Genomic DNA, 27,227 nt, shown 5'->3' on the forward strand with positions numbered 1-27,227 from the left:
TGGAGAACACAGGATGTGTTCTGTTTGAACATAACAGTCTTAACAAGATATGTCTGAACGTAGATTTTCAGATGAGAGCTGTACACATATCATCAAAACAAGGGTAGTTGGGCTTCCTAGGTGGCGCAGTGGTTGGGAATCCGCCTGCTAATGTAGAGGACATGAGTTCAATCCCTGCTCCAGGAAGATCCTACATGCCGCGGAGCAACTAAGCCCGTGTGCCCAAAAAAAAAAAAAAAAAAAAAAAAACAAGGGTAGTTGATTAGATGAGAACTAAACGAATAAAACCCTTCCTTTATCACCATGGAAACCATGTTGGGCGTAGCTATTACTTTGCAGTTTCCCTGGGAGGACTGGTGATCCTGCGGGACTCTGTCCCCGCGCCTCCCATGCCCTTCCTCTGGGATAAGCTCAGATTTCACAAATGTGGTCAGGAACATCCTGAAAATGCTCAGCCCCGCTCAGAGTGAAGTGTTTACGCTTGCTCTAGAATTTCTAGCCATATTATATATCCCGCTTTTTCAAAGTCCCAGCCAAGTCATTTTATCGAGCGATTCTCTTACAGAACGTGTTCAAGCATACAGAATTTACACTGAAAGTCACATGCATATTTGAAGGTACCTTTCATCAGAAGAGAGTGTGTCAGCTTGTGAGCATTCAGGAGAGGCCCAGACACCCGAGCTCCTTGCTGGCAGCTGACACCCACAGATGCTACAGTCAGATAAGAGGCAATGTAGAACCATCCCTCATTCATTATATAGTCTTAACGCGTAGGGGCAGACAACAAGATACACCATTAGGGATGTGGGGGCTCGGAAAAGATGAAAGGGAAAACGTACAACGTGAGAAAATGGAAGGTGGGATGTTCGCAGTATGAGCACGCACAGTCACTGCCGGCGGAAGGAAGTGGCAAAGGGGCTCTGGATGCATGTGCGCTTTTTCAGAGGAAAACAAAGCAGTGGGACAAAGCCACTGCCTTAAAAACAAAAACAAACAAACAAACAACACAAAGAACCCGCCGTGATTTAATCCAAAATCCACCTGTGACTGCAACGGTTCCCTAGCTCCTCACCACGCATCTCTCACGCCGTGTAGGCAGCAGTGCTACATCGGAAACAGCTTTGTTTTTCTATGCAATGAAAGGCAATAGATTGTGAAACACTAGGGAGCCTGTGGGGTTTGGGTTTATTTATGTACTTATTTTTGCATAGCCAGGAACTTTAAATTCATTTTAAAATCCATTTTATTTTTTAATTACAAAAACCAATTTTGAGTAAACGCTGAGTTAATATCTTTTGCAGACTATACACACATCACAAAGCCAATTTCTAGAGAAATCTATGAAAATGTAGAATCTTTTTGGAATAAAGATATTCGCACACACAAAGGAAAAATGGGGTATTAAAGGTTCCTCATAAGAAATTTCACAAACCATTCATACAACAAAGAATGAGACTAATCACACCAATTAAAAATAGTGACATTTTAGACTTACACACTCACATATCCTTCTTTTTAGAGCATCAGCCTCATGGTTCTTACAAAATAAGAAGGGGACGACATTAAAAGTAAGGAGGTCCAGAGAGAACACGCACGGTCAACGGCCACTGCTGAATTAATAAGCGTTTGAAAACTCTAATGTTCGCCTTATCAATCTCAAGCAGGGCTTTACAAGTGCACAGCAGCAGTCCAACAGCCAGGAGGCCTTAAGTGGGAATGTTAGGACACTTTTGCCCACCCAAATCAAAGAATGCCTTACCCCTTCCTTAACCATGCCCAACACACACTTGCCAAACCTCGGCCCTGGGGCAAACTTTCTTTACTTTTATAAGCACAGCCAGATGAAACATACATATTGCAGGGGTTTATCCTGAGACAATTTTACCTATGCCAGACAATACAGGGTTATGTAATTGATTAAGAAATGAAAGTATTTACATATAGCTTCCTTTACCACAAGTGGAAGTCACTGCTCCGATCACGAGCTCCAGGCAGGGACAAGTAGGGACATGGGTAGCCAGTGAGGGGAGAAAACCAACATACAAAGGACTGCTTGTACGTCCGGTGTTTTATTTCCTTGAATGTATATTTATGATTCTACCTGAACTGTCACACTTCTGAGCCATTTCCCCTTCCTCCCTCTTTTCCATTTCCCCTATTTGGCATCACTACATAAAAATACACACGAGCTTTGAAGGAGAGCAGACAAGCCCAGGCTGCCCAGAGGCGTCCTGGACTCCTGGAGCCCCTGGAGAGCTCACAATGAGACGCACCCAGAAGAGAAACTCCAGAGATGTGATAACATCCACTTTCCAGAGTCAGGATGGACCACAGTGCACATGCACGACTTGTAACCAGAAGGTCTTGCACGTATAATAAATGACACATTGAAATTCAATGTTAATGAGAATGACCACTTGTAACAGGCCAGCTGCAGGCAGGGCAAACAGCCAACGGCCACGCCACCCGTCCCTCCCCGCCTCTAACCGAGCAGGGCAGCTCACACTCCGTACTTGCTCCCAGGACTGCCCCAGCCACCTGTGTGATGAGCACGGCCGCTTGGAACACTCAGTTCCCCCAATGGCCAAAGGCAAAGCAACGAGGACCCAAGAGGAAGCTGAAACAGCTACTCGAGAGCCTAAACACGATTTATTCCATCCATGCTTTTCTTGAAAAACACAAGGCTTGGGACCTGGGATGAAGCACCATCCTTAGCACACACACGTGAAGTTAAAGGAGAGGTTCGAAGGTGCATTCCAGTATTAGGTGGGTTCATTTAACTTGTATCTATCAGACACCTGCCATGGGTGAAGCATTCTATTTCCCTTGTTGAGGGATAGGATAGATATCTTATCACTTTTTGATTCCAACTTCCCTATTCCCCAACATGACCTGAGCATACTTCCAGTATGAGGAAGAAGGCCCCGCCTTTACAGGGCTGACCTTATCTTGGAATCCTCATGCAGACACCTGCTTTCTACTTCCCATCCTGCCCCATTTCGTTCACCTGGGAAATCATGTCCAGAGACCCCGCCCCTCCCAAAGCACCTGGGCACAGGGGGAGCGTCGGAGACCCTCTATCCCACATTTCTGCTGAACTCACGGGATTCCTGAAACCTCTTTGAAAATAAGGCGTCAAAAATGAAGCACGGGGCTTCCTAGGTGGCGCAGTGGTTAAGAATCCGCCTGCCAATGCAGGGGACGTGGGTTCGATCCCTGCTCCAGGAAGATCCCACATGCCGCAGAGCAACGAAGCCCGTGCGCCACAGCTATTGAGGCTGTGCTTTAGAGCCCGTGAGCCACAACTATTGAGCCCATGTGCTGCAACTACTGAAGCCCATGGGCCTAGAGCCTGTGTTCTGCAACAAGAGAAGCCACGGCAATGAGGAGCCCGTGCACCACAACGAAGAGTAGCCCCCACTCACTGCAACTAAAAAGGAAGTCTGCACACAGCAAAAAAAGACCCAGCACAGCCAATGAAATAAATAAACAAACAAAAACAAACAAACAAAAATGAAGCGCGTGTAAACCTCAGGACAAGCACCCCCAGAAAGCCTCCCTGGAAGAGGCAGTCATACGGGAAATGAGCACTGCCAGCCCTGCCATACATCCCAGCTCCTCGCCTACTGCACAGGGGTTACACAGTCAGAGCGCAAACCCACACCTGATACTAAATAAGAGAAAAGGGAAGAAAAGAATCAAAGGGGAGGCCGACACAGAGAGAGAGATGGAGAAAGACACGGAGACAGACAGAAAGAGAGACTGAGACCAACAGGGAGTCTACGGCCACACCACCCTGAACGTGCCCATCTCGCCTGGTCTCGGAAGCTACGCAGGGTCGGGCCTGGGTAGTACTTGGATGGGAGACCCATAATGAGGGAAGGAGGTGAGGGACAGAAGACGGACAGAGAGCGAGAGGCCGAGGAAGGGATGCAGGCGGGGAAGCAGGAGGAACGGACGGGTCGGGGACCAACAGGTAGGAGAAGAAGGGAGTGAGGGGCCAAGGAGGAGAGGAGAGGGAGGCAGAGGTGAGCCGGAGTGGTGGAAAGAAGACGGGATGGGGAGGGAGACGTCCCAAGGAGGGGGAGAAGGGAGGCCAAGCGAGAATGAACAATATGAAAAAGACACCTGCAAAGCCTTCGGACACTACCGGCCATTCCTTCTGTCCCCGAGTGCACCCCGCCTCTGCGGGAGACCACCCGCAGGCAGGGTCCTCACCCCACACTGCGTGTGCGCGTGGCCCCTGCCAAGGCAGCTGCTATGTGGCCACTAGCACCCACTCCCCCGTCACGCCTCTCTTCCAGAATCCTCACACAAGATGCAGACATCAGTTGGAGCTTCGGGGTCCCCTGGATGCAGTGACGGGATTTTAGGAGCAGTCTCCATGGCAACTTGTACCAACCTGAGCGAGGCTTCCTGCTGGAGCACAGGGGCTTCTAGGCCCAGAGGGAACGGGGTGGCTCCCACTCGCCTTGCCTGGAAGGGACGCGTGAAGGGGAAGGCTCGCAGCCCACGAGGGTGCTGAGGATGGTGGGGGGGGGTGGCCTGGCGGCCCCCAGGGTGACGGGGCTGATCAGAGGGTCTGTCTCATCCCTCAAGCAGGTGGAGGTCCGTCCACAGGAAAAATCCTTCGCGTTGGTGATGATGTGACTGTTCCCCAGCCTCCAGGGCAGATCAGCCTGCCTGCGTCTTGAGCCGTTTCGGGGAAGAAGGCAGAGACGCACCTATCACCTAACTGAATCCTCCCCATCATTCAAGGTTCAACTCAAAACTCCGTTCTCTCGGGCTTCCTTGGTGGTGCCGTGGGGAAGAATCTGCCTGCCAATGCAGGGGACACGGGTTCCCTCCCTGCTCCAGGAAGATCCCACGTGCTACGGAGCAACGAAGCCCGTGCGCCACAACGATTGAGCCTGTGCTCTAGAGCCTGCGAGCCACAACGACTGAGCCCATGTGCCACAAGTACGGAAGCCTGCACGCCTAGAGCCTGTGCTCCACAACGAAGAGCAGCCCCCACTCACCACGACTAAAAGAAAAAGCCCGTGCACAGCAAAAAAGACCCAACACAACCAATAAAATAAATAATAAATAAATAATAAATAAATAAATAAATTTAAAAACTCCGTTCTTCCAAGTACCTGCTTGGCACGACTTTCATGGAACCTTTTTTTTTTCCTGTGAATTTGGTGCAACCCGTATTGTTGACAGCTCCGGATTGAATAATGATCATGGTCCTAGTTTTCTAAAAGCATCTTACATGTTAGAATTACCTACCCAGCTGGACTAAATGCTTTCCAGGGCAGCAGTGCTTCACGGAAAGCGCCTCTGGGCTCTGGATTCAAACAGACCTCGACCCTCGGTCCTTATCGAGGTGAGGAGCACCTGACATCCTGAGGCTTGGTCTCCTCATCTGGAGGAAGGGAAAACGACAGGAGTTCCGTGGGGCAAGGTCACTGTTCTGTCAGGCAGCTCCTGCCCTGGATTGGGTCCTCCCACCCAGACTCCTGGGGGTCAGCGGTGGCCCAGAGCCAGAGGAGCAGAGCCAGGGAGAGCCTCACAGCCCCCGGTCCCACAGCAGATTCCTCGACCTCATTTGTTGTGATGGGTAAGATTACTGGCGAACACACAGTGACGGCATCCAGCCCATCACCTCAGAAACCGAAGCTTCCTCCGTCTCATTCTCGCCTTAATTTTCTCTTCCTCGTCACCTCCTTTCCCTTCATCAATGGACTGACATGAGAGGACACACCGATTCTCTAAGACTCCCTGTAGGAAACTACCATTTTCACGTCCCTGGTTTGGAAAGCTTCTCATACACTGGAATGGAAATAAACTTATATCAGCACAACTCCCAAGCAAACTGTTGCATTGTCAAAATTCTCACCAGTCCTACTTACTTAATTTTAAATAACAGGAGTTATCTTTTTTGCACATACACATATATATTTTTAAAAGAGTGCCTTCTTACTCCTTGTAAAATCATAACAGTAAGTATTCTTCTACAGGACACTTGAATAGTTGCTCAGTCTTTGATTACACAGATACACCGTCATTTGCGTAACCATAATACACAGTCAAATATTGATGCCTGAAATATGTGTGTGTATATATATAGTTTTTGTTTGTTTGTTACTATTTTAAATGACTATCCTTACATACTCATTTTCGTGCACATCCGTAATTGCTTCCATAGTATAAAATCTGAGAGTGGCGTTGATGGGCCAAAGGCATTTTTTATGGCCTTTGGTACTTGTTTGACAAAATTCCAGGAAGGTTTTATCCATTTACATGACCACCAGTGGGCGTGAGTATTTCCAGTTCCCTCTGGCCTTAGGAAATGAGTCCTCACGCTGTCTTCTGATGGTGGTGGTGGTTCGTGGTAGTGATTCTGCCTTGCTTCTAATTTCTGAAGACATTTCCTGGTCCTCACGGGGTTAGCATCTCATATATAGCAAGAGGACCAGGGACTGAGCTCTTACTCAACCAGAGAGAGGACAGGAGAACACGTCTGTTGAGCCATCCGTGTGTATCTCCTAAAAACAGGGTCCTCAGCCAGAATTCAGTTCAACTCTGAACACAGCTGCAAACACAAATCTTCAATCACTGCAAACCAGGATCTAGCCTGCTGTCTGGCTATGAGACCCGCTTTAATCACACTTGCCGAGTGAATGAAGAGATTTGTTTATTATATGTATAGCTTCCCCAAATATAAGGAAAATAACTAGAAGTAGGGCAGTTTCTAGAATTAGTAATGTTTATTACCAAAAAAAGAAAAAAAAGAAAAAGAAAAAAAATCATCTGCCTTGCCTTATTTTTCTAATGATTTGGTTTTTCCAAACCTGAGTTTTCCCTCACCAGATAAACAAAGGAAAGATATTTTACATTAACTGTATGAGGGAGAGAAAGCACTTCCTGCACAAGCTACATCTCCCACAGAACGGAAACCTAACATAAGATGCCTCAAACAAGGACAAAATCTCTGGAGAGCAGATCCAGACAGCACGTTAGTGCCACGTAGCTTAGAGCCTGTGCCAGCATTTCCATGACAAAAATTCTATCATCCAAAGCACAGCAAATTGAATAAATAACTAATAATTAAGGTGTCCCTCCCTTATTCTTGGAAAACGATTTCAAAATTAAATTGTGCATTTAGATGTGAGGGAGCTGTACGATCGGGGATGTTAACCGGTTTGGAATTTACCAAAGGGTCCCTATATCCCCAACCCATTTTTCTGACCTTATCTGAATTTTGGTGCTTATCATTGTGTTATTGTTACTATTGTTGTTATCACTGGTTTTTTTTTTTTTTTTAGGGGAAAATATCTCTCTCCTAAGAGTCTTAGAATCATAAACATCAGAGTTAAAAAGATGCTAAAAATCACCTAAGATCAGCTTGATGCTTTGTGACAACCTCAAGGGGTGGGATAGGGATGGTGGGAGGGAGGCTCCACAGGGAGGGGATAAGGGGATAAATGTATACACGTGGCTGATTCACTTTGTTGTGCAGCAGAAACTGACACAATACCGTAAAGCAGTTATACTCCAATAAAGATAAAAAAAAAAGTCATCTAGTCCGTACCCGCTAATATAAAATAAAGACATTGTACCTCAGACATAAGCAGCAGAACCCAAGACTATGGAAATAAGGACTTCACTTCATCTCCTCTGAAATTCTATTACAGCTTTGCTTTTGTATTATGTATATATAACTGCCTTTTATTAGAATATGAAAGCATGAACCATCCTGGGCGTGTGTCCTGAGGAAGCAGACCCTTACAGTGTCAATTTATGTTGGGTGAAATGTTACAGAAGTACAAAGCTAGCTTTTCCGTAAATGTAGATGTCATTTAGATATTAGGAGACCACACAACTGAATCTTGGAGCTGAGGGGATTTTAAGTATTTTCCAGGACAGCTGCTTTCACACGAGGTAACCAAAGACCACAGAGGCTGACACGTATAGCGCCACCCAATTAGAGGAGCAGGGCCAGTATGTCCTAACTCCTGGTTCAAGGGTCTTTCCACCGTAGCAAGCTGGATCTTCTATATTATAGTCAGGTGCAACATCTGGTATTGTTAACTTATAAACATCTTGGATGTTCTAAAACATCAATTCCTGACCCACTCAGGGTCTAAGGCTGTGCACTGGGGCCCTCCTGTTTCCACAGTTTAAGGGTAACCTCTTCTCTCAAAGTCCAGGAGGTCCATTGATTTCAAAAGGCAAGACAAAAATACCACAGCCCTGGCCCCTTATGGCAGAAGATGAATTAAGTACTGAACAACCAAATAATGCTGAGGACACAGGCATCCCCATCACTAGTGATCAGGTGAAACTTGCCCTTCTTTGCTCCGTCCTTCTGCCTCTGGCCGCTTGTCAGAATCTTTCTGGCCAGGCTGCACTGACGGAAGACTGCGTTGCCCCCAGCTTGTCCATCTGACGGTTCACACCCTTACACCAAAGCCTCCCCGACTCCCAACCCTTGGTGGTACAGTGTCCGCATCTTCCTCTGCCACTATCTGTGAGACTTCAATTAAGCCACATCCCTCGTTGAGCCTCGATTTGCTCTTGGATAAAATGGCAGCGTTCGCTCCAGCCCTACAATCATACGGTCTACGATTTAAGGGATAGTTATTTTCATGTAGGGGAAGGAGGGGGCGAACTCACTCAAGTGGCCTCGATGTACAGCATGTGAGTCCTGGTCCTTCTTTCTCTATCTCTCGCCAGAAAAGCCAGGCGGCCTGTGGGGGTGGAGTCACATTTTTTGAGTGGGTGGGAGAACGTCTGAGTGGAAAGAAATGCATGATTCCCAGAAACAACTGGCAGGGCCAGGGAGCGACAGGCAAAAGACAGAAAAGGCAGAGATGCTCAGGAACGAAGCGGGAATGACTCCCAGCCTCAGAGCAGATAAAGCACCCTTAAGGCACAGGCTCGATCCTAGATTTCATCCTGCCAGGTCAAGTGGCAGGAAGTCACATACACGCTGGATGGACTGCTGCCTCATGACACGGATGGGGGGCAGCTCCGTAAAAGAGGTTTGCTGCAGCCGCCCCACAGGACGGAGCACACAGGGAACTATAAAAACCCCTCTGCGTGGCCCCCTGGAAGACGTGTCGAAACGACGGCCTCAGCCTGCACAGCAGTGAGACACACACGCAGCTCTGCAAGTACCGCCCGGAGCCGAACTCATCAACGTCACTTCCGAGCCGCTGCCAAGCCCAGCCACTGTCTGCCGCCTCAGTGCATCGCTGGGAGCCCGACGCGGCGCAGCTCCGCCGGGCACCCTCCACATCTGTGGCCACCGTCAACCTGTGCATTTATTATGACAATTGTCCGGCAGGCGACAGGACGGGTTTTGAAGAAAGAGCAGCAAAAGGACCACGTGGACTGGCGGCAGCAGGGCCCACTCCACACCCACGTTATGCGCACAGAGAAGACGCTGAACTTACGCTCACGTGAACTGAAACGGGTGTGGAACTGTCACCTAGAGCTCTAGGCGGGGTCCCTAGATCTCCCACTACTGTTATCAAGAGGACAACCTTAACTGTTACAGTGTATGTATTTATACATTTTCGGCTGCGCCGTGAGGCTTGCGGGATCTCAGTTCCCCAACCAGGGACTGAGCTGCGGCCCAGGCAGGGAAAGCACGGAGTCCTAACCGCTGGAACGCCAGGGAAGTCCCAGGGGGACAACCTTAAAAAAGTAAAACTGCCAATAAAATGCGAGACCCCCTAAGAACAAACGTCCATGTTCCAGCGGTGGTCACCTACAGAAATTCTATGTTTTGTCTGGAACATCCCTAGAATGCAGTAACCTCCCTCCTAGGCTCCCTGGGGGCTTGCAGAGAGCTCTGGGATGCCTCAGAGCTGGCAACAACCTTAGCAGAAAGCAGGAGACTCAATCCAGAAGCCAAAACACTGCCAAAGGCAGAGTTCAGACACGTGACACAAATCTGGAGCATCTCAGAAAGTATGATGAGGAACTAGATCACCAGTGGGGATGAGACACGAGTTCCCATCTGTGCTGCTCCTAAGTAGGTCACGCTCAATGACTCCTTGTAGCGACACACGTTAATGATTTCTCCTCAGTCTCAAAACTGGACTATATGTTTAGTTCTCTTTTTCACTGAGCAACTCTATGGGTTAGAAAAACTGGCAAAATCTGCAGCCACCACCACAATCAAGATATAAAACAGTCTCATCCGCCCCCAAATTCCCTCGAGCCCCTGTGCAGTCCACCTCTAACCGGAGCCCCTGATAACCACGGATTTCTTTTTATAAAATCTGACTGTATTATAATATAAATTTCAACACTGTTTAGACGTCCCCTTAAATAATGACCATATTTCATTGATTCTAAGACATAACCTCCCTGCTACGCACACAGCCCTAGATTAGAACATTGAAATTACGACACGTCTCACAATCCATGGCATTTTACCGTTATAATTGAGAAGAATTTTTCTTTTTAGAGGTATATAAAATAATGATGTGTCGTAATCTATGGTGCCTTAAAAAAAACAGTGACGTATAATATTAAGTTTTTCATCTCATGACATTCACTGAATACTTACTATGTGCTAAACATCCTACCAGGCACTAAAAATACAAAAATGAACAAACATGGACCATAAGAAACTATCACTCGAGAGGACATAGAAGAACAATTATAATGTAATGTGATAATGTCTATAACAGGGTTATCCACTCACTGGGACTGAATAAGAGTGTCTCTACACTGGCCACCCTTCTTCAGACAAAATCCTCCCCCAGAGCACACTCTTCCATGTTCACAGGACATGAGGAGGGAGGAAGTGCCAGTCAGCTCCACTCTGCTCATTCCAGGAATGAGTTACGACCACACCATCTGACACCACCTAGGAACGGCCCAGTGCTTTCTTCATCAATTCGCTGCTGTGGTAGAGAAGGCTCATCTTGGTGTGCAACAGCTGCAAGGCTTTTATGACTTTCATGTCGGAAGACTGAAAATAACTGCTCCATCTGTGGGAGGCAGAGGCCCCAAAACTTTCACAGACAGGCTTCGAGGTCCCCAAATTCTTCCCTGGACAAATTTTAAAGCGGAAAGAAAAGAAGGAAAGTTAGTGTCCTTACCTGGTTCTTGAAAGTGTTCTTCATTTGATAGAGTTCTAGACAAGATAAGTATTAATGCTTCTTTAAACTGGTCAAAATGCACCTAAAAATAAACAATTCGAAAGAAATTCAAAATAGTTTCCACAGCTTTAAGGAAGCAAACCCATCTACCAGGTTCCAGAGCCACTTGTTAGCATGCTGACAGCCTTGAAGTGAGTTATAGAACCTGTTTTGGTTCCCTCTTTTCTTCATTTCTCTAAAGCACTCAAGGGAAAATGGGCTGATCACTTTACACGCCAGTGTCACCAACACTAACAGCAATATCTATTCAACCCTGAGGGGGAAAACTACACAGCAAAACCCTCTCTATAAACTCCGGAAAAGACAGGTTTTGAATCTTAGCCCCTTTCCTCTTTCTGAACAAGACCAAAAGAGAAAGATGTTAGGGTAGACACTAGAAAAAAACTTTCCAAGTAAATGATCCTTTGTAACAATGTCCCAAAGATGCTTTCATCTCTAAGATACTCTAGAGGAAGACGACTTGAAATACAGTCTTGCCTGAAGCAAGTATATGATATTCATCTCCCAGGGCCCCTATAATTCTATAAACAAATAGAACTCAATAGCAAACGCGAAGAATAAAAGAACCTTGAGAAACATTCTCCTGAAATCTTAAAAATACAATTACCTTGGCTGAAGGAGGAAAGAACCTGAGTTTTACTTAAGTGAATACTCAGAATTGGGATGTTACTTTGGTTAAAGGGATAAAATGGTTTTCTTTGTGGCCAAGTATATTCTACAATTTCAATTTACACGATCTCACCACGGGGCAGAAGGGAGAGACGGTACTTCTTCTCATCATAACTGTAGTTTGATAACATGGTGCCTTTTTATACAGAAGCTCGTACGTAAATACAAAACTGGTAAATTTATAAGCTGTGCTGCTATGGGTCTCTTCAGACATCATTACAAAACATTGCCTAGGAGTTTAATTATAGGTGACAGATTAAAAACCACTTCTGAATTAAATGTGGAAAAGCGGCAAACCTCATTCGTTATCTAAACAATGAAGGAAACAAATCATGTCTTATTCATGCAAGTCAATGCAAAGGAGAGGAATCCACTGAGATGCAGAGGTCATAAAATTTTATGTGCCTGCAATTTACCGCTCTCTCCCAAAGAACATGTGATTTCTCTATAGCATTCATTTTGATTACTTGAAATTGCTTTCCAAAATCACATTCCTTTAGATCACACGACTAAAAACCCGCATAGTTATGGAGCCAGAGCAGACGTCTGTTAAGGAAGGGAGGGCATCTGCTAAAAAGCCAGGGTGGTACAATCAATGAAGGATTAAAACGATTATAGAATTACAAACTGTGCTAATTAGGTTTCATAGCTGACGAGTCACAGAAAAGCCTGGGGGAGGAAGGAGGGCCAGGTTCTACCAGAGTCAGAGATGTGGGCTTCAGGCACGGTGGCATCCAGCTTCAGTTACCTGGCACAAGGCCATCTTCCCAACCAGCCAGCCCACGAACAGCACATACCCAAGCCTCTCCCATTCAGGGGCATCTTCCACCCTGGCATCTACTGCTTCCTACCAGAACCATGCCTTCCTCTTAGGGTGGGCAGGAGAAGGATGATGAGTGAAAGCCCTAAGATAGGTCCTGACTCTGGCTCAGCCACTGTGAATTGGCTCAGTTACTAAACCTTTCCAAGCTTTAGTTTGCTCCACTTGAAAAATGGGGATATCTAACAACTCATCTTGATGATTCATTCAACAGATATTTACCGGGCCACTGCTATGTGCCAGGCCCTATCCTAGGTCCTGGTGATACAGCCACCATGGAGCTCATCTTCTCAGGACCTGTCACAGGGAGTCCGGCAGGTACTATGCTAAGAGCACTAACTGCTTTAGGGAGATAAAGTGAGAGTTACGTAAAGCATCAAGAACTTCCTGGGACTTGCTAGGCACTCAGCAAGTGGCAGTTAACACTACAATAAGATGAGTCATGGGGGTGACTCTTTTCACCAGGTTCACAGAGAAACAGGGCCATATTTTCAAGCAAAGCAACTAGCCATGAGCGGGACACAGCCGGCCGAGTGGGAGGAGGGGGGGCGACAGCAGGAGGCCCAGGAGCCTGCCTCCCCCCAGGATCTGGGCAGCTGCCCAGCATCAGAGGAAGGATCCGGCCTGCTGCGTTTAGGGACCCCAACTCTGCGATTCTCCTCTCTCCTAAGGTATCAGTGGACCTGACCCAAATGAAGCCGGAGTCCCTCACTGCCACAGTTAATAAGTTGAACAGAGAGAGGCTCCTGTTTCCAAAGGGAGGTGCTTGCCTTGAAGCTTTCAACATCCTTTATACCTGACTCTGAGGGGGGTTTCTGCTGGGTCTCCTCAAGCTGTCAGTTTTGACAGCGGTCACTGGAAAGAACCCTTCGGAATTTAGTCCTAACATTGTTCAACTCAGTGAGGCTCAGCCACGCAAGCCACCCAGGGGTCTCTGGATCTCAAGTTTACCCCCTCGTCCCCGAAAAATGACAAAGACATCGATAATCTGGAAGTGAATTCTAACCAGCCTCTAAGACTACTGCACCAGATTCAAGGGACACCGAGGCCTCATACAAACTCACCCACGTCTGAGGCAGCGTGCACCTCACCGACACAGGGCTTGCCTTCCTCTCGGCCGCAGTGCTCGAGAGCACCACAGGCCGTCGGGACGCAAACAAGTGGCGTCCGGAGCCGAGGAGGGCGTCCCAGAGCCCGCGCACCCACCCAGGAGCGATGTACCCTCACTCTGCCCGGTTCATCAGCAGCGACACCGTCCTGCCTCCCAGCCCGCCACGGAGTCGAAACAGCAGCTAAGGGACAGGGTAAGCACCAGAAGTAACTGCCCACAGACTGGGATGGAGAACAGACTAGCTATCCGCCCTCAAACAAAAGTAAAGCCTAATTTTTCCTACTTAAAAAACCTTTAAAATTTTTAAAAGACATATGCACTCAGAACTAACAGGCTGGGGTTATTCAGTGTCGAGGCAAGGATCTACGTGCTGCTCAATAAACCCCGAGGGTACTGCTCTCAGTACATAGAAAAATAATTGACAGACCAAGATTTTAAATGATCAAGAATAACCTTATGGTATTTATTACACTCTTTGGTAACTTTCATAAAATTTTCTCAATCCCCAATGGTTACCTGTTTTTTTGTTTTGTTTTGTTTTTTGTTTTTAGGTTTGCCACTAAATGGGGTAGGAGATCCAATTATTAGAAAATTATATTAATGTGAGTTCTGGGAGCATTTTTGTAGGTTCATTCTTTCCTGGACATTTGGCCAGCTGAATCTCACAGCTTCCACAAGAGATGGTCAAGGCAGGCATCCCTCCTCTGAACTGAGGGGAGAGAGGCTCAGAGAAGGCATGAGCCTTGCCCAAGGCCACCTGTCTGGAGGTGAGGGAGCTACCAGAGATCTCACGCCTGCTAACTGGACTCATCAAAGTCCAGCCACCCCGGCCTGCCTCCCTCCTGGTCTGAGCTCCCAGGGAAATCCTTCTGCTGCTCCACGTCAAATCCTCAACTTTACACAAGGTCACCAGGTGTAAAGCAGGACATTGGGGCCCCAGAGGACACAAGAGCAAGACAATATGTAACCTCTGCCCTCAAGCGGTTTAACTGCTGCACTCCAGATTCTAGAGTATGGGAGGGTGGAATGGGAAGAAGAGAAGAAAGCTGATTAGTAACTGTAAGGCAGAACCTGGCAAATGCTTTAGGAGACACACACACGAAAGCTGGTAGGGGCCTCTGATAAATGAGCATGTTGTAGTAGGCCAGCAGGGAGGAAAAAAGGGACAGGTTTTTGACATTCGACTTCTCCAAGATATTCACAGGCAGAGCTTAAAGGTTTCCAAAGTGGACTCAGGATGTATCAAATCAGCCACATTTCAGAAGGAAAAGAGTCTAAACATGATTATCAACTCAGGGGTTCTTCATAACCCAGCCGTGTCCCTCTGGGTAACCCCTCCTCCCCCACAACCCAAAAACCCAAAACAAAAACCTGGCAAGCTGATCAAAACAACTGGAGCAGCTTAAAGTCTTAAATTGATCTTTATTTTCCTTCTTGCGAGGGCAGAGATACCGGACTCTCCACTTTAAATAGCAGTTAAATTCCACATCTTCCAAGAGAGTTCTCTAACAGAGGCAGGCGACTGCTATTTTCCATCCATGCTCATGAATACTGATAGGGCGGAAAAGCCCCTCAGGGCACACCCCAGAACCAAAACGTGAATAAACGCCCTCTACTGTGAAGACGGGTGCCGCAGTGGGCTCACTCAGTTCGGTCCCTGTAATGTTTAAGTACCATTTTTTCTCCTCCAAGGGAGCTTTACTATTGTATTCTGTTAAAACTGAGAAATCTTCAGAAATGCACAATGCAATTAAATCTCACATGGGAACCACCTTGCCAGAGCCAGGCATACCTTGGTTGGTACACCTCATCTGAATAATAATTGCTGCCACCCATTTTACAAGCATCTCTATACCTTGTATGCCTCAAAGGGCAGTTTGCAGCAATGGGAAAACTACATGACTGGCTGAAAACACGTGACATTTAAACTAAATTAACAGGAAGACTAGTCAAGTCTGATCCTTTTTGTCACATGTCACCACCACTTGATAGAAATTGACCTCATCACTCTCCCTCTCCAAATTTCATAGGAACGCTTTGTGAGAAACACAATTTGCCTTTCTGAAAAGAGAATGTAAGCACGGCATAAGAAACATGCTATTTCAAACCACACACAAAAAACCCTGCAACAGGAAGTAGAATGAGGAACTTAACGTTGCATAAAATCACCTCATGCAATCACGGCGATCAGATGCATACAGTTTCCCCATGTGTGAAGGCAGCACTTCAAACACACCCGAGATGAGAGGGCTCAAGCCAGCGTTCAACAAAGTGCACTTATTAGACCAGACAAAGGCCCACGTAACTCTCAGCACACTTAGGAGGTTTACATCCATTAATACACAGGGAAATCAAAGACAGGACATTTGAAACATTGAGTGTTAGCTGAAATGGGTATACAAATATGGACTCACCGTGTCCGTGTAGAGGAAAATAACATTGACGGCATTATGCAAAGAGGAATGACACAGAAGGACAAAGAGACATAGTTCTGTAATGAAAGATACCGTTACAAAATGTTTTCTTCTAAACACAGCGTTTGGGTTACTGCGGCTTAGTAGTCATTTACTGCAGAACGTGGAGAGAGGCAAAGGCCACTTTAAAAGCTGGGTCTGTAAAACCTAAAGTGATCGACCCTGTGAAGTTGTACTTCCAGATGGATCCAAGGAGCCCTGCCTACAGATGGAAATAGATGCAAACCACCACCACACAAGAGGGCTGCTAGCAAATCCATCCTCCACTCTAATGAACTTTCTCAGAAAATCATTCCTGGGAAGTCACCATTTGTCAAAAACCCACTCTCAGTGTGTAAGGGATGGAGGAGGGGAGACACAGGACATGGTGGTTAACTGTGTGCCGGGCTCCAGAGAAGCCTTGGATACACACGCGCTAAGTCAACCTCATCATAATCTTATAAGGAGGGTGTTTATTATTTTTCCCATTATACAGATGAAGAAACTGAGGTTCAGAGTATTTAAGATAGTGTGTATACATGGCTAAAAAGCGGCAGGAGTTAGCACTGAATCCAGGTCTGATTCAAAGACTGCTCCAATAGCATACGCTCTCCACGCGTGGTGGGGCGTCAGGCGTGGGTGGTGGGGCTGGGTTGTAGGGGACGGAGGATGAGATTCATACTTGCAGATGTGGGGTGTGAGCAGGCTGTGGAGAGATGGATTCACACTCAGGGACTGGGAAATCTGGCTTCCCATCCTGGTGCTGCTTCAAATGAGTTGCCTGACCTCGGACAAGTCACCGTACTTTTTCCAAGTTCTGGGTTCGAGGTTTCTCTGTCACACAGAGGAACACCGAAGTCTAACATCTGTGCTGGACACTGAAGCGCTTTAAGTCCCCTCCATCCAAGCAAGAAGCTACTCATAAAAGTATAAGTGGAATACTGCAGAAATCTAGTGAGCATTCCTGGTCCTACTTTCTCTGGCAAGACTGACTGGCATGCCTAAAATAAAGGAGGTGGAGAAGAACAGCTATTTAGCACTTGTTCCCACCTCTTGCTGGGAGCAGAAGGCCTTCCCGACAGGCTCCTGGAAGGCCAGCCCTCCCCTCTGCCCTTGCTTTATGTCAGACTAAACACCCTGTGAGCTTCACAGCACGGAACACCAATGTCGGCTTCGCAGTGAGGCTGACAAGAAAGTGTTAATAAAGAAAAGAAGCACGTCTTGCAGCCTCTTAATCAGAAGGTCTTTTTGTCTATAAATGTGAACTACAGACCCTCAGAAGTTCAGATCAACCCCGTAGAGTCACAAGACCAACATGGAATTAGAAAAGATCCCTCACCGCTTCAGGTTAAACAGTAAGAGAGATGGCGAAGGTTCAGACATTTAAGAGATGCAATGAGAAATGTTCCCACCTTTCCCTCCAACACATTCAAAAAGCCCGGACCAATACTAAGAAACAGGAACATGAACAGGGGGTGGTTGTAAACAGGCCCTGTGTGATGACCAAGTGTAATTTTGCACACAGAAAACAAGTGCAAATAATCATTGCCAGAAAGCACGGCTGTATTTCTGACTGACTTATCGAATGCTTAAAATGTATATAAGTGAGAGAAATCTTAAAAAGCTTAATGAAGTGGAAACAAACCAGCAAATCGCCACATAAAATGAATCATGATGATTCAAGAACCCCAAGCACTTGAAAATGAAAAGCGGGAAAGCTGAGTGGAATTATATATTTGTACAGTTATCAAATTTTAATACATAAAATTCCAAAGTGCCTTTGATGACCGAAGTCCACACACCTGTGGGACTCTTTGGACGCCAATGGTAAGTTCTGCTACCACATGGCTTGTTCTGATTCTAAAGAGTGTTGAGAACACGAGATTTGCCAGCAACCAGATTGCTACTAAAGAGTACAGCAGGGAAACTCGGGGGTGTAGGAGGGCAGCTTTATCTCAGAGTCAGTATATTCTATAAGGAAAGAATATGCAATGTTTCTAAAGCTGGATCTAACCAAAGTCTTCAACAAAACCAAGGTAAATTATCATCTTTACGTTCTGATTTCTAATAAAGGACATAAAAAGGCAGGTGGACACACGTCACTTAAAAGGCACAATTAACAGGAAGCACCTACAGTTGGAATCAATTGCTTGGATGAAAACTTGGTTCAAGAAGTGAGGTAACGTGGTTCCCTTTCTTACATGTTTGTGCTACTTACTCCCAGGACTATTCACCTGCCAGGAATGTTACCTGACCAGCTTATAAGTTCCTGAGTCCTTTGTCTTGACAGATGCTTAACTGATGACAAAGACACGAATGGAGCTCTTTTGATAACCTAATAGGAAACACCTACCAGCAACGTCCTCTTTCCTTTAAATCAGTGATCCACAATCTTTGGGCATTTCAAACATTCATAGGGTAACCCCCATGCTCAGGGGAATATGGTTTCAAGGTATAAAGCAAGATCAGACAGGTTAATTTGAGGGTCAATGACCTACTAGTAAAATGCGTGAAAATGGCAAGTCCATTTAAGTTACTTCCTTTAACAACCATCAAAAGAAGCATTAGGCTAAAGAAAAAAAAAGGGACGAGAAGTTATGAACGATGGATCTTAAGATAAAAAATAAACAGATAATATTGATGTTATTAGTTGAGGGGGAAACTGCTTTTTACCTTATTTCTTTTTCAAGAAAAAAGATTAATTCAGCCTAATACCAAAGGATGTAAAACTTAGATGTTTTATTTAAAAATTATACTTGTTACAATATGAAAGACAAAATTAAAACCACAAGCATCCAGGAAGCTGATGGGTACTAATGTATCCAAAAGCCAATTTAATGGAAAACTTTAGTTTCCAACAAACATAAGTTGCGCCCAAACCATAAGACCATTAGAATGCGGACACACCAGACATACACAATACATATTTGTTGAATTAATGAATAGACGAATATATTTAAGTTTGTCATGCTATTATTTCCTTCTCCCTTTTTATTAAACCAAACTGCTAACTCATACGTATTTTTCTATAAATACCATCTAAAGCGAAGAAAGAAGGCTGGCGTTAGAAACAACTTATAATTTTATAATTTTACAACTTATGGTTCCTATTCAATATATCACAGCGGTAGAACTTAGAATTCTCCAGTGAAATCTGAGGACTTTTTTTTCCTTATAATTTAAAATTGTAGACCATATAGAGTATCTTAACAGCATATGGCCTGGTTTATGTGATCATCTGAGTAGAATAATTCAGTTTCATAGAAAATGTAAATCTAACAGTAGTGCATTAATTCATGCCAACCCTGCTCTCAAGACAACCACCAGGGACCTCCCCCACGAAATCAATATGCATGCATCTATTTAACTTTCATCACTGGCTCACTAAGTAAATACCATGCTATGGACCACTTAGGTATTCATCATTCACAGGCAAAGAGCAAACGTACAAGCAGGCTGGCAGTGTCAAATCGTTAACGAATCAATCGATAACTGGTGCCCGGCTTGGTCTGCCAGACGAGGGCAAAGGTGTGCAACATCTGGAGAGCAAGCTGCCACTCTGCTGCCAAGGAGCGATCTGCTTACAGCAGAGGGTTCCGTGTTTACGCTGGCTCGCAAGGAAACCTGAAGTTGTATTCTGTCTCCTCGGGCTTTAATAAGCATGAAAACAGATACCCTCTTTGATACTACTCCTCAGATACCGAGAGGACTGAGATCCCCAAGGACCGCAGTGAGAAACGCTACTCTGCTGGCTCCCCAGAGTGTCTGAGGTCGAGGCAGAATGAGAAGACATCTGAGTGCTTTCAGTGATGAGCCAGGGGCTGACTCCTCAAAGTCCCCACTTCCATTGCTTTCAAAGCAAGACTTTCAGCGTTGTTTCAGGGATCACGTGTATTCACAAGCAGCCAACCCCGCCAGCGCTGCCGGAAATGTTCTACCTTTGCAAAAACCTCACACTTCGGTGTGAGCCCTGTTAGATACCACCTGCATGGTGCCAAGCCCCCAAGAACACCATCCCCTTGCAGTAACTTCAGGATGGCCGCCACGCCTGTCTGTCTACGTCACAGACAGCCAATACACTGTACCGTATCTGAGGCCAGCTGCCCAACGTTTCAGCGAAGAGACAGTGAGACTTAAGGAAGTTTGGTCACTGGAATAAAGCTGAGTCTCACAGCTGCTTCCTCAACTTACACCACGTGATAAAAACGAACGTCTACAAAGTGTCAGCAGCGGCAACGACAGAGCTCAAAAAGCGGTGCCCATTCTCCCCTCTCATCCATGCAAAAAAACCAGCAGCCAGATTCAACTCGAAGCCACACAAACGATGCTCTCCAAAGGACCCCTTCTCACCTCTTACTCATCTGGGACTTGATCTACAGGGAGAACAGGACTCTCTGTTTTCACATGTAAAAGTTAACACCAGCACACACGCACATGCCTGCTGGAAGCAAAACCCCTGCTGGGTTTTAAATGAACCCGCCCAGTATCTACTTACCTTCCTGTCTTATTTCCTGGGTGAAAGGTGTAATTAATACTTTACCCTAGAAACAATCCTCACTGAAAAATAGCTTGATGGGGAGCAAAAGTCCTAACAGCAAGCTGCTCTTCCTGGGAATGGCAGCTTTCTTAACGTACTTTCCTTTCCTTCGATGGAAATCTCAGCCCCCTCCCTCGATGAGTGTGGAGTCCAGAAAATGATCCACGAAGAACAAGGAAAGCACTGGAAAACATCGTCTCGTTACCCTTCTCATCTGAGATGCTCCGTGTACACCTCCATTCCAGAGCACACATGAAAGCAGGCCCTCATCACCGCAGCAAACGGCGCTACGTCGCACCCATTACTGTTTTTTCCCTTTCTGTTTGTCAGGCTAACAGTCAAGAGCACACACGGCCAGGATGTTAGAAAGAGCTGCCACGCGTGCGGCCTGCCCCACCCCCAGCGCCCGGACAGAAACCCCACCCACTTCCCACCGCCCGCCGCTTCCCAGGCCTTACCCGGCCCAGCAGGTTGTCCTGGAGCAGCGTCTCTCGCAGCAGCGGGGCCACCTCCTCCAAGCTCAACACGTGGCAAAGGTCGGTGAGTTCCTCCTGCCCCAGGGAGCCGGTGCCCGTCGTGTCAAAACTGTCGAACAGCTCCTTGAGTCGGGCCTCATGCTGGTCCTGCGCCGCCTCGCCCATCCCATCGCCCACGGCGCTCACCTGTGCGCACGGAGACAGGGCAGGTGGGCGCGCGCTGCAGTCCCGCGCGCACCCTCGCCAGCCCCTGGGCAGCGCTCCGAGCCTCCGGGTCCGCCCCTGGCGGGGGTCCGCGGGGGAGGGAACACGGCACCCCTCCCATCCAGACCGCAGGCCCCTCCAGGCCCCGGTCCAGGCCAGGGGAGCGCCCACACGCACTCACACCAGGTGCACATCCGCAGGGTGGGACCTGGCGGGGGGACGTTGCCAGAACGAGGGAGTCTGTGGGCAGAAAGGCACGCTCCTCTCCTGCCTGGAACTCGCCAGGCGGCCCGTCTGTCGACCTCCAGACTGAAAGCAGTCTTAGAGACCGCCCACGACTTGGAGAAGGTGAAAAGCCACTTCTGACATCCAGTCCTTCCAAATGAAGTGACTTAGTGACAACAGACTGCAGGGCCAGAGCTTTCACGCCACTCGGCGAGCTCCACAGGGCCCGCCAAGCTGTCGCTGCTCGTCCTTCTGCCTAGCTGCCCCCCTTTGTAGTCAGACCCGAGGGGCTGCAGCCAGAGAGGCACTGGAGGACGTGTCTGAGCAAAACCACTCCGTTTACATGAGACCAAACACGTCTTACACGAGGTCCTCGAAAAGCAACTAACTTCGCTGGTGCAATTACATGAGGTGTGACAGGAAGAGTACTCCCTGAAGTTCACTTTAGCCCAGGGAGTTTTAGGTAATGCTTAGTTGCCTAGAGAAAGAGGGAAAACACGCCTGCAGCCTTTCAGACAATGAGGTTCGAAGGAGCCACAGACCACATGTAAATCACACAGGCTCTCAGGACCCTCCACCATCTAGACCGTCTCCCCTCTGTACTCCTGGTTAATAGCTCTTCCATCTCTGAGACCCACCCTAACCCCAGACTTTCCATTTTTCCACCTTTCATTTGTGAAAACAAAGTCATCAATAACTCTCGGAATCATTTTTGCTAAAAGTATATATCATAAAATTCTAGGTCCCTCAATACTTGAAGCATGAAATCTGGTTTTTTATGTGCACAATAATTCACTTTTAACACATTGGATCTTCCAGTGAAAGCCTGGAACCTTCACGTCGGAAGGTACTTCACCATGATGCAATGGAAGCCAAACACGACCTATACCCTTGAGAGGGTGACCTCAGCCATCACAAACAAGGCGGCAGAACCAGCCCCTTGACTATAAAAGGCAGCACCTTTTAAAAAAAGTACTTATCTTGCCCATATAATCTTTTATTGTGATAAAAAAACACGTAACACGGAATCCACCCTGTTAACAAGAGTTTAAGTACGCAGTACCATCTTGTTCACTATACATGCACTGTTGTATAGCAGATCTCTAGAACTTTCCCATCTTGCGTGCCTGGAACTCTATACCCATCGCCCAGCAACTCCCCATTTCCCCATCCCTAGTCCCTGGCAACCAATATTCTACTTTTAAAAGCACACCTTTAACTAAAACAAGTCCTGGGTCAGAGAACTCTAGCTCAGAGGCGACGTTATAGGGCAGATCATTACAACACAGGAACCACACACAGTAAGATGGTGAACGCGGCCAGGCCTGACAATAAATGAGCCTCCTGTAACCCAACAGTGCTGCTTCTAGGCTGGGCTGCTTTCTTCCCGCAGACAACTGTTCCAAACAGGACAAGCTGAAACACAGCCAACGACCACCCCAAGGGTTCCAGCAAAACTAGGCAAACTCAGAAGACGCATCCAAACAGCTGGGCCGCTCATTAAAGGGAAGAGGTAATGTTCTGGTCCAGGCTCCTGGTCTCAAAGGTCTCTCCTCCTTATCACCAGTTTTTCTATTAGGGTGCTAGCTCTGGCTGCCTTCCCAGGGTTGGTCTGTTGGCTTAACTAATTACCACGTAAATGTTTACAAAATAACTTGAGAGTGCTAACTAAACAGCAAAGCATCAGAAATGAAAAACCAGGGTGTTAAGCAAAGCTACAAAAGTGAGGAATTTAGACAAGGCCCAAGCTTGGCTAATGAGATTCGCCTAGCATCTGCCCAGCTCACCATCAAGGAAGATTTGCTGAGAATCCCTGAGGAGCTCTGGGATCTTCAGGGTTGCCACAGCTCAGCTCTCAAACTCACTCTCCGAGTTCTACAGTCCCCTGGGCTGGTATCTGACCCACTTCATAAAAGCTAGACTATTCTGCTCCTGCTTGATTTTGCATATGTGTATTTTTTTAACTCAAAAGTGAAAGAATTCTAATACTTCCCCTTTTAAAAATTATTTTTGAGGGGTGGGGATTTGTCCATCTAAACCAATGAAAGAGGACCATAAAACTCACGATGGTAACAAGTGTATCAGTTAATCCCATCCTCCTAATTTCTCCGCCCATGGGTAACAGTAACCATAAGTGTGTTTTCTACATCTGTGAGTCTGTTCCTGTTTTGTAAATAAGTTCATTTATACTTTGATATTAAAAAAAAAAATCTCACAATGTACTAAAAAATCCCAATCTTATCCATGGCTTTGAATCTGATACACTATCATGTCCTGCTCTTCGGGAGGTCATTGGATTTTCATTAAATCAAACCTCTTTCATTTCACAGCAACTTTCCTTTTTAATCTCTTTATTTCATCTCCCTGCTTCCCAAGAACCTGCTTAGTAAAACATTCTTTTGACTTAACAGGGAAAACAGCCCCACCCCTGCAGAACACATGATCATATGGAAACATCCAAAAGATGTTACATATGGTGACAAGTTGTCAGTACTCTTCTGGCACAGAAGGCATTTTTACTGGCTGATATTATTCCCCAAATGTTCATCAGTAATTTCATGTGCAAGAATTCTTTTTCTCCTCACTTGGCAGAAATTTCTTTAAGGGCAAGGTTCACAATTTTGATTTCTTTTGTAGCTTCCCCCAAATGCACAGTACAGTCTGTTCTTCACACCAGGGAATCAGTAAGCATCGCAGACTGACTTAGCATATGGAGGCCCCTTGCAAGAAAACTTACCCTGAATGAACACTACGGAAATGAGCACATGAAGACTTTGAAACACCTATTTCCTCCACAAGCATACTTCTACTTCCCCCAGCCAACCCCTTTTCAAAGGCATTTTCAGTCTCAGAGGTAACCAAGCAGAAGTAGAAAGCAAGCACCCACCGCCAAAGGGCGCCACGGAGAGCCATCTGAAGTCGGATTGTACGAGTGAGTAATGAAGCCAGCGGATTCACACACTGCAGCTGCATTTCTGTGGTGGCTGTTATGGGATATGACTTTGGAGGAGAATCTGTACTCAAATACTTTCCCAAGTCCCCTTGTTTATAGAACGAGAATGATAATACCCGTCTGGAAGGTGGTCCTGTGGGTTAAATACAGCAAGTGGGGGCAGCCAATCCCAGAGGACCTGCTACTAGAGGGGAACTGAGAAAACCACCGAGAAAATATCTGCGATGTGCAAAGGAGGGGTACACTGGAGAGGGATAACCTACACACATCAACTGGTCACAGGTCTGCCTTCCAAGAAGCAAAGCAGGACCCGTGGAACGCCACATCCCAGAAAGCAAGAATGAGCAAGGGGTGTATTGTGCATGCAGGCGGTGTCCTGTCACAAAATGGTAACAGCAGCAGCTAATGTTCAGAGCTTCCTCAATCTTCAAAGGCAGATTACTGATAAATTTAAGGTCAAACAAAAGCAGAAAGACTGAAATACAGTTGGGAGTTCAGAAGACACCTTTTTTTTTTCTTTTTAACTTCTGAGCATTGACTCTACGTCGGACCTGTGCTGAATACTTCACATAAATGATCTCATTTAATCCTCCTAATTCTTTAAAGTAGATCTCATACACCCATTTAACATGTAGACGTTGGGGCTTGCCAAAGTTAAGCTCCTTGTCCAATGACACAATGCTAGCAATGGCCATGACCCAGGATTTGAACTCTGGTCTGACTCAAACATACTCTCTCTCCGTCCTACACGTGCACACAGAACGCAGGAAGCGGTATCACTGACGAATCACTGCCTCCACTTTTATGTGTTAACCAGCTGAATGGTACCAAGAACTAGAAACCACCATGGAACACTTGGCCACAAACTCCTCCCAACTGGAATGAGGAGGGGTGGGGTTCCTTCCTCCCTATGTCCCTTGATTCATTTATTGAATAATTATAGCCTACGAAGCACTAAAGATGCACATTCTCTAGGGCAAATCCCATTCAGAAATACATTTTTACATAAAAATGATCAGGAAGAGTCCTGTGTCTTCAATAATGGACATAGTCCAGAAATGGATAATTGTTAAAATACTCCCCCCCCCAACATTAACTATGTCTAATCTGTGCAATTCAATGCTTTCCAGAGTCAGAGCATAGCTGTCACTCACCGGTGACAGGAATCTTCCCTAGAGATGAAGGAGCTGGGTTTTGAGTGATAAACCGTCCTTCAAATTGCCAAGGACAATTCCAGCTTTGTAAAGCCTGCCACAAACCTGGGCTTCTAGTTACCATCTACCTTCCCAATCAAATTGCCAGAAGCCTTTACGACTCTTTTAGAATAAAAGGGCCAGTGTGGGCAATATTTTGGAGCTCTGACAAGGGATGGTTCAATAAGAGGCAGAGCCATTAATCATAACATTTACCACCCAACAAGCAACCATAATGAGAACTATTCAGAGCATTTTCCTTCCAAATACCTCAAAACAAGGCTGCCAGAACGTGCAGACCCTGACAGGGATGTCCATCAGAGACCTGTGTCGCGGTGCCCCCCTCGGCAACCCTGGCTGATGAAATCACAGTGCCAAATGGGACTGGAAAAGAGCGAGTTGGAGGTGCTACTGGGATAATGACGTCCCAACATAAGGCCCACATGAACTGGATCCATGAACTTGTGAACTTTTCAGCATCCAGGGTATAGAAAGCAGCTTGTAAGAATGGCAGACCAGCCAAAGGGTACGTCTGCTCTGAGTCAAAGGGAGTGAAAAGGGGACAAAGTCTGGCAAGGGAAAACCAAATAATAAATGAGCACAGTGCTAGAGCCCCTAGCCCAGGCCTTTTATTTCCCCTCCAGATGGTCCAGCAGCTGAACAGCTACAAGGAATGTCTGGATGCCCCTCTTGGCTCGGCAGCTCTCCCCGGGTGTCATAATAGATGCTTTTGGATCTGTGTTCAGACGTAGCTGTTGGGGGTCCACAGTCCAGGCAGTGACCACCAGGACACTAATTTAGTTACTTAATAACTAAAGAGATGAACATGGACAAACTCCGGCAAAGCTTTTCATTCACGCCTTTAGCTTTCACTGTTTGGCAAGTCAGAGCCTCATAATGCCAATGGTCAAAATAAACTGTTTCTTTTTCTTCTCTCTTTTCCACAAACACTTTAATTTGCTGCAAAGATTTCCAGGCTTACATTTTGGATTAATTTCAGCATAAAGTGAAATAGTGATGAGAATAAATAAATTCAAGTTTAGCAAAAGTTTAACAGAAAAAGCAGTTGTCCCCATTTATATGTTGATACTAGAATATTTCTGCCAAAAACTGCTGGTCATTAAACTGATTACTGTCAGATAGCCTCTTCTCCGCTCAGACAGCACCTCACTTCTAGCTGGAAGCACAAGAGTAACAGCAAGAATAAAATCAGTGTCAAAATATAACACAAAAGCTTAAATGCCACCACACAGGAAAAAATATCATAATAAATCTGACAGAAAATAACCTTTGTTAACTACAAAAAAAAATTAACTGAGGGTATTCCACTAGCATTTATTCTAAAACAAAAATAAGCTTTAGTATTTTACTATCCTAATGGTGTAGCAAACCCAAGTGTCTATGAAACCTACTAGCCAGGT

The 27,227-nt window shown here is 46.2% G+C and overlaps 1 protein-coding gene across 8 annotated transcripts in view; it reads right to left on the minus strand.

Annotated features, from left to right (window-relative positions):
• NIN (ninein) overlaps positions 1 to 27,227 on the minus strand; it is a 96,676-nt gene that overhangs the window by 66,414 nt on the left and 3,035 nt on the right. For 7 of the 8 annotated variants that reach the window (XM_057723817.1, XM_057723825.1, XM_057723824.1 and 4 more), the window contains 2 exons: positions 21,214 to 21,417; positions 11,106 to 11,187 (listed from right to left, as the gene is read on the minus strand). In XM_057723817.1, coding sequence (XP_057579800.1) covers positions 11,106 to 11,187; positions 21,214 to 21,396 — 265 coding nt within the window. In that variant the 5' untranslated portion in view covers positions 21,397 to 21,417. Of the gene's footprint in view, positions 1 to 11,105; positions 11,188 to 21,213; positions 21,418 to 27,227 lie in introns of those variants that run through there. The other variant, XM_057723821.1, reaches the window with a different exon arrangement.

Source organism: Hippopotamus amphibius, chromosome 2, assembly GCF_030028045.1.
Source record: "Hippopotamus amphibius kiboko isolate mHipAmp2 chromosome 2, mHipAmp2.hap2, whole genome shotgun sequence".
Taxonomy (NCBI): domain Eukaryota; kingdom Metazoa; phylum Chordata; class Mammalia; order Artiodactyla; family Hippopotamidae; genus Hippopotamus; species Hippopotamus amphibius.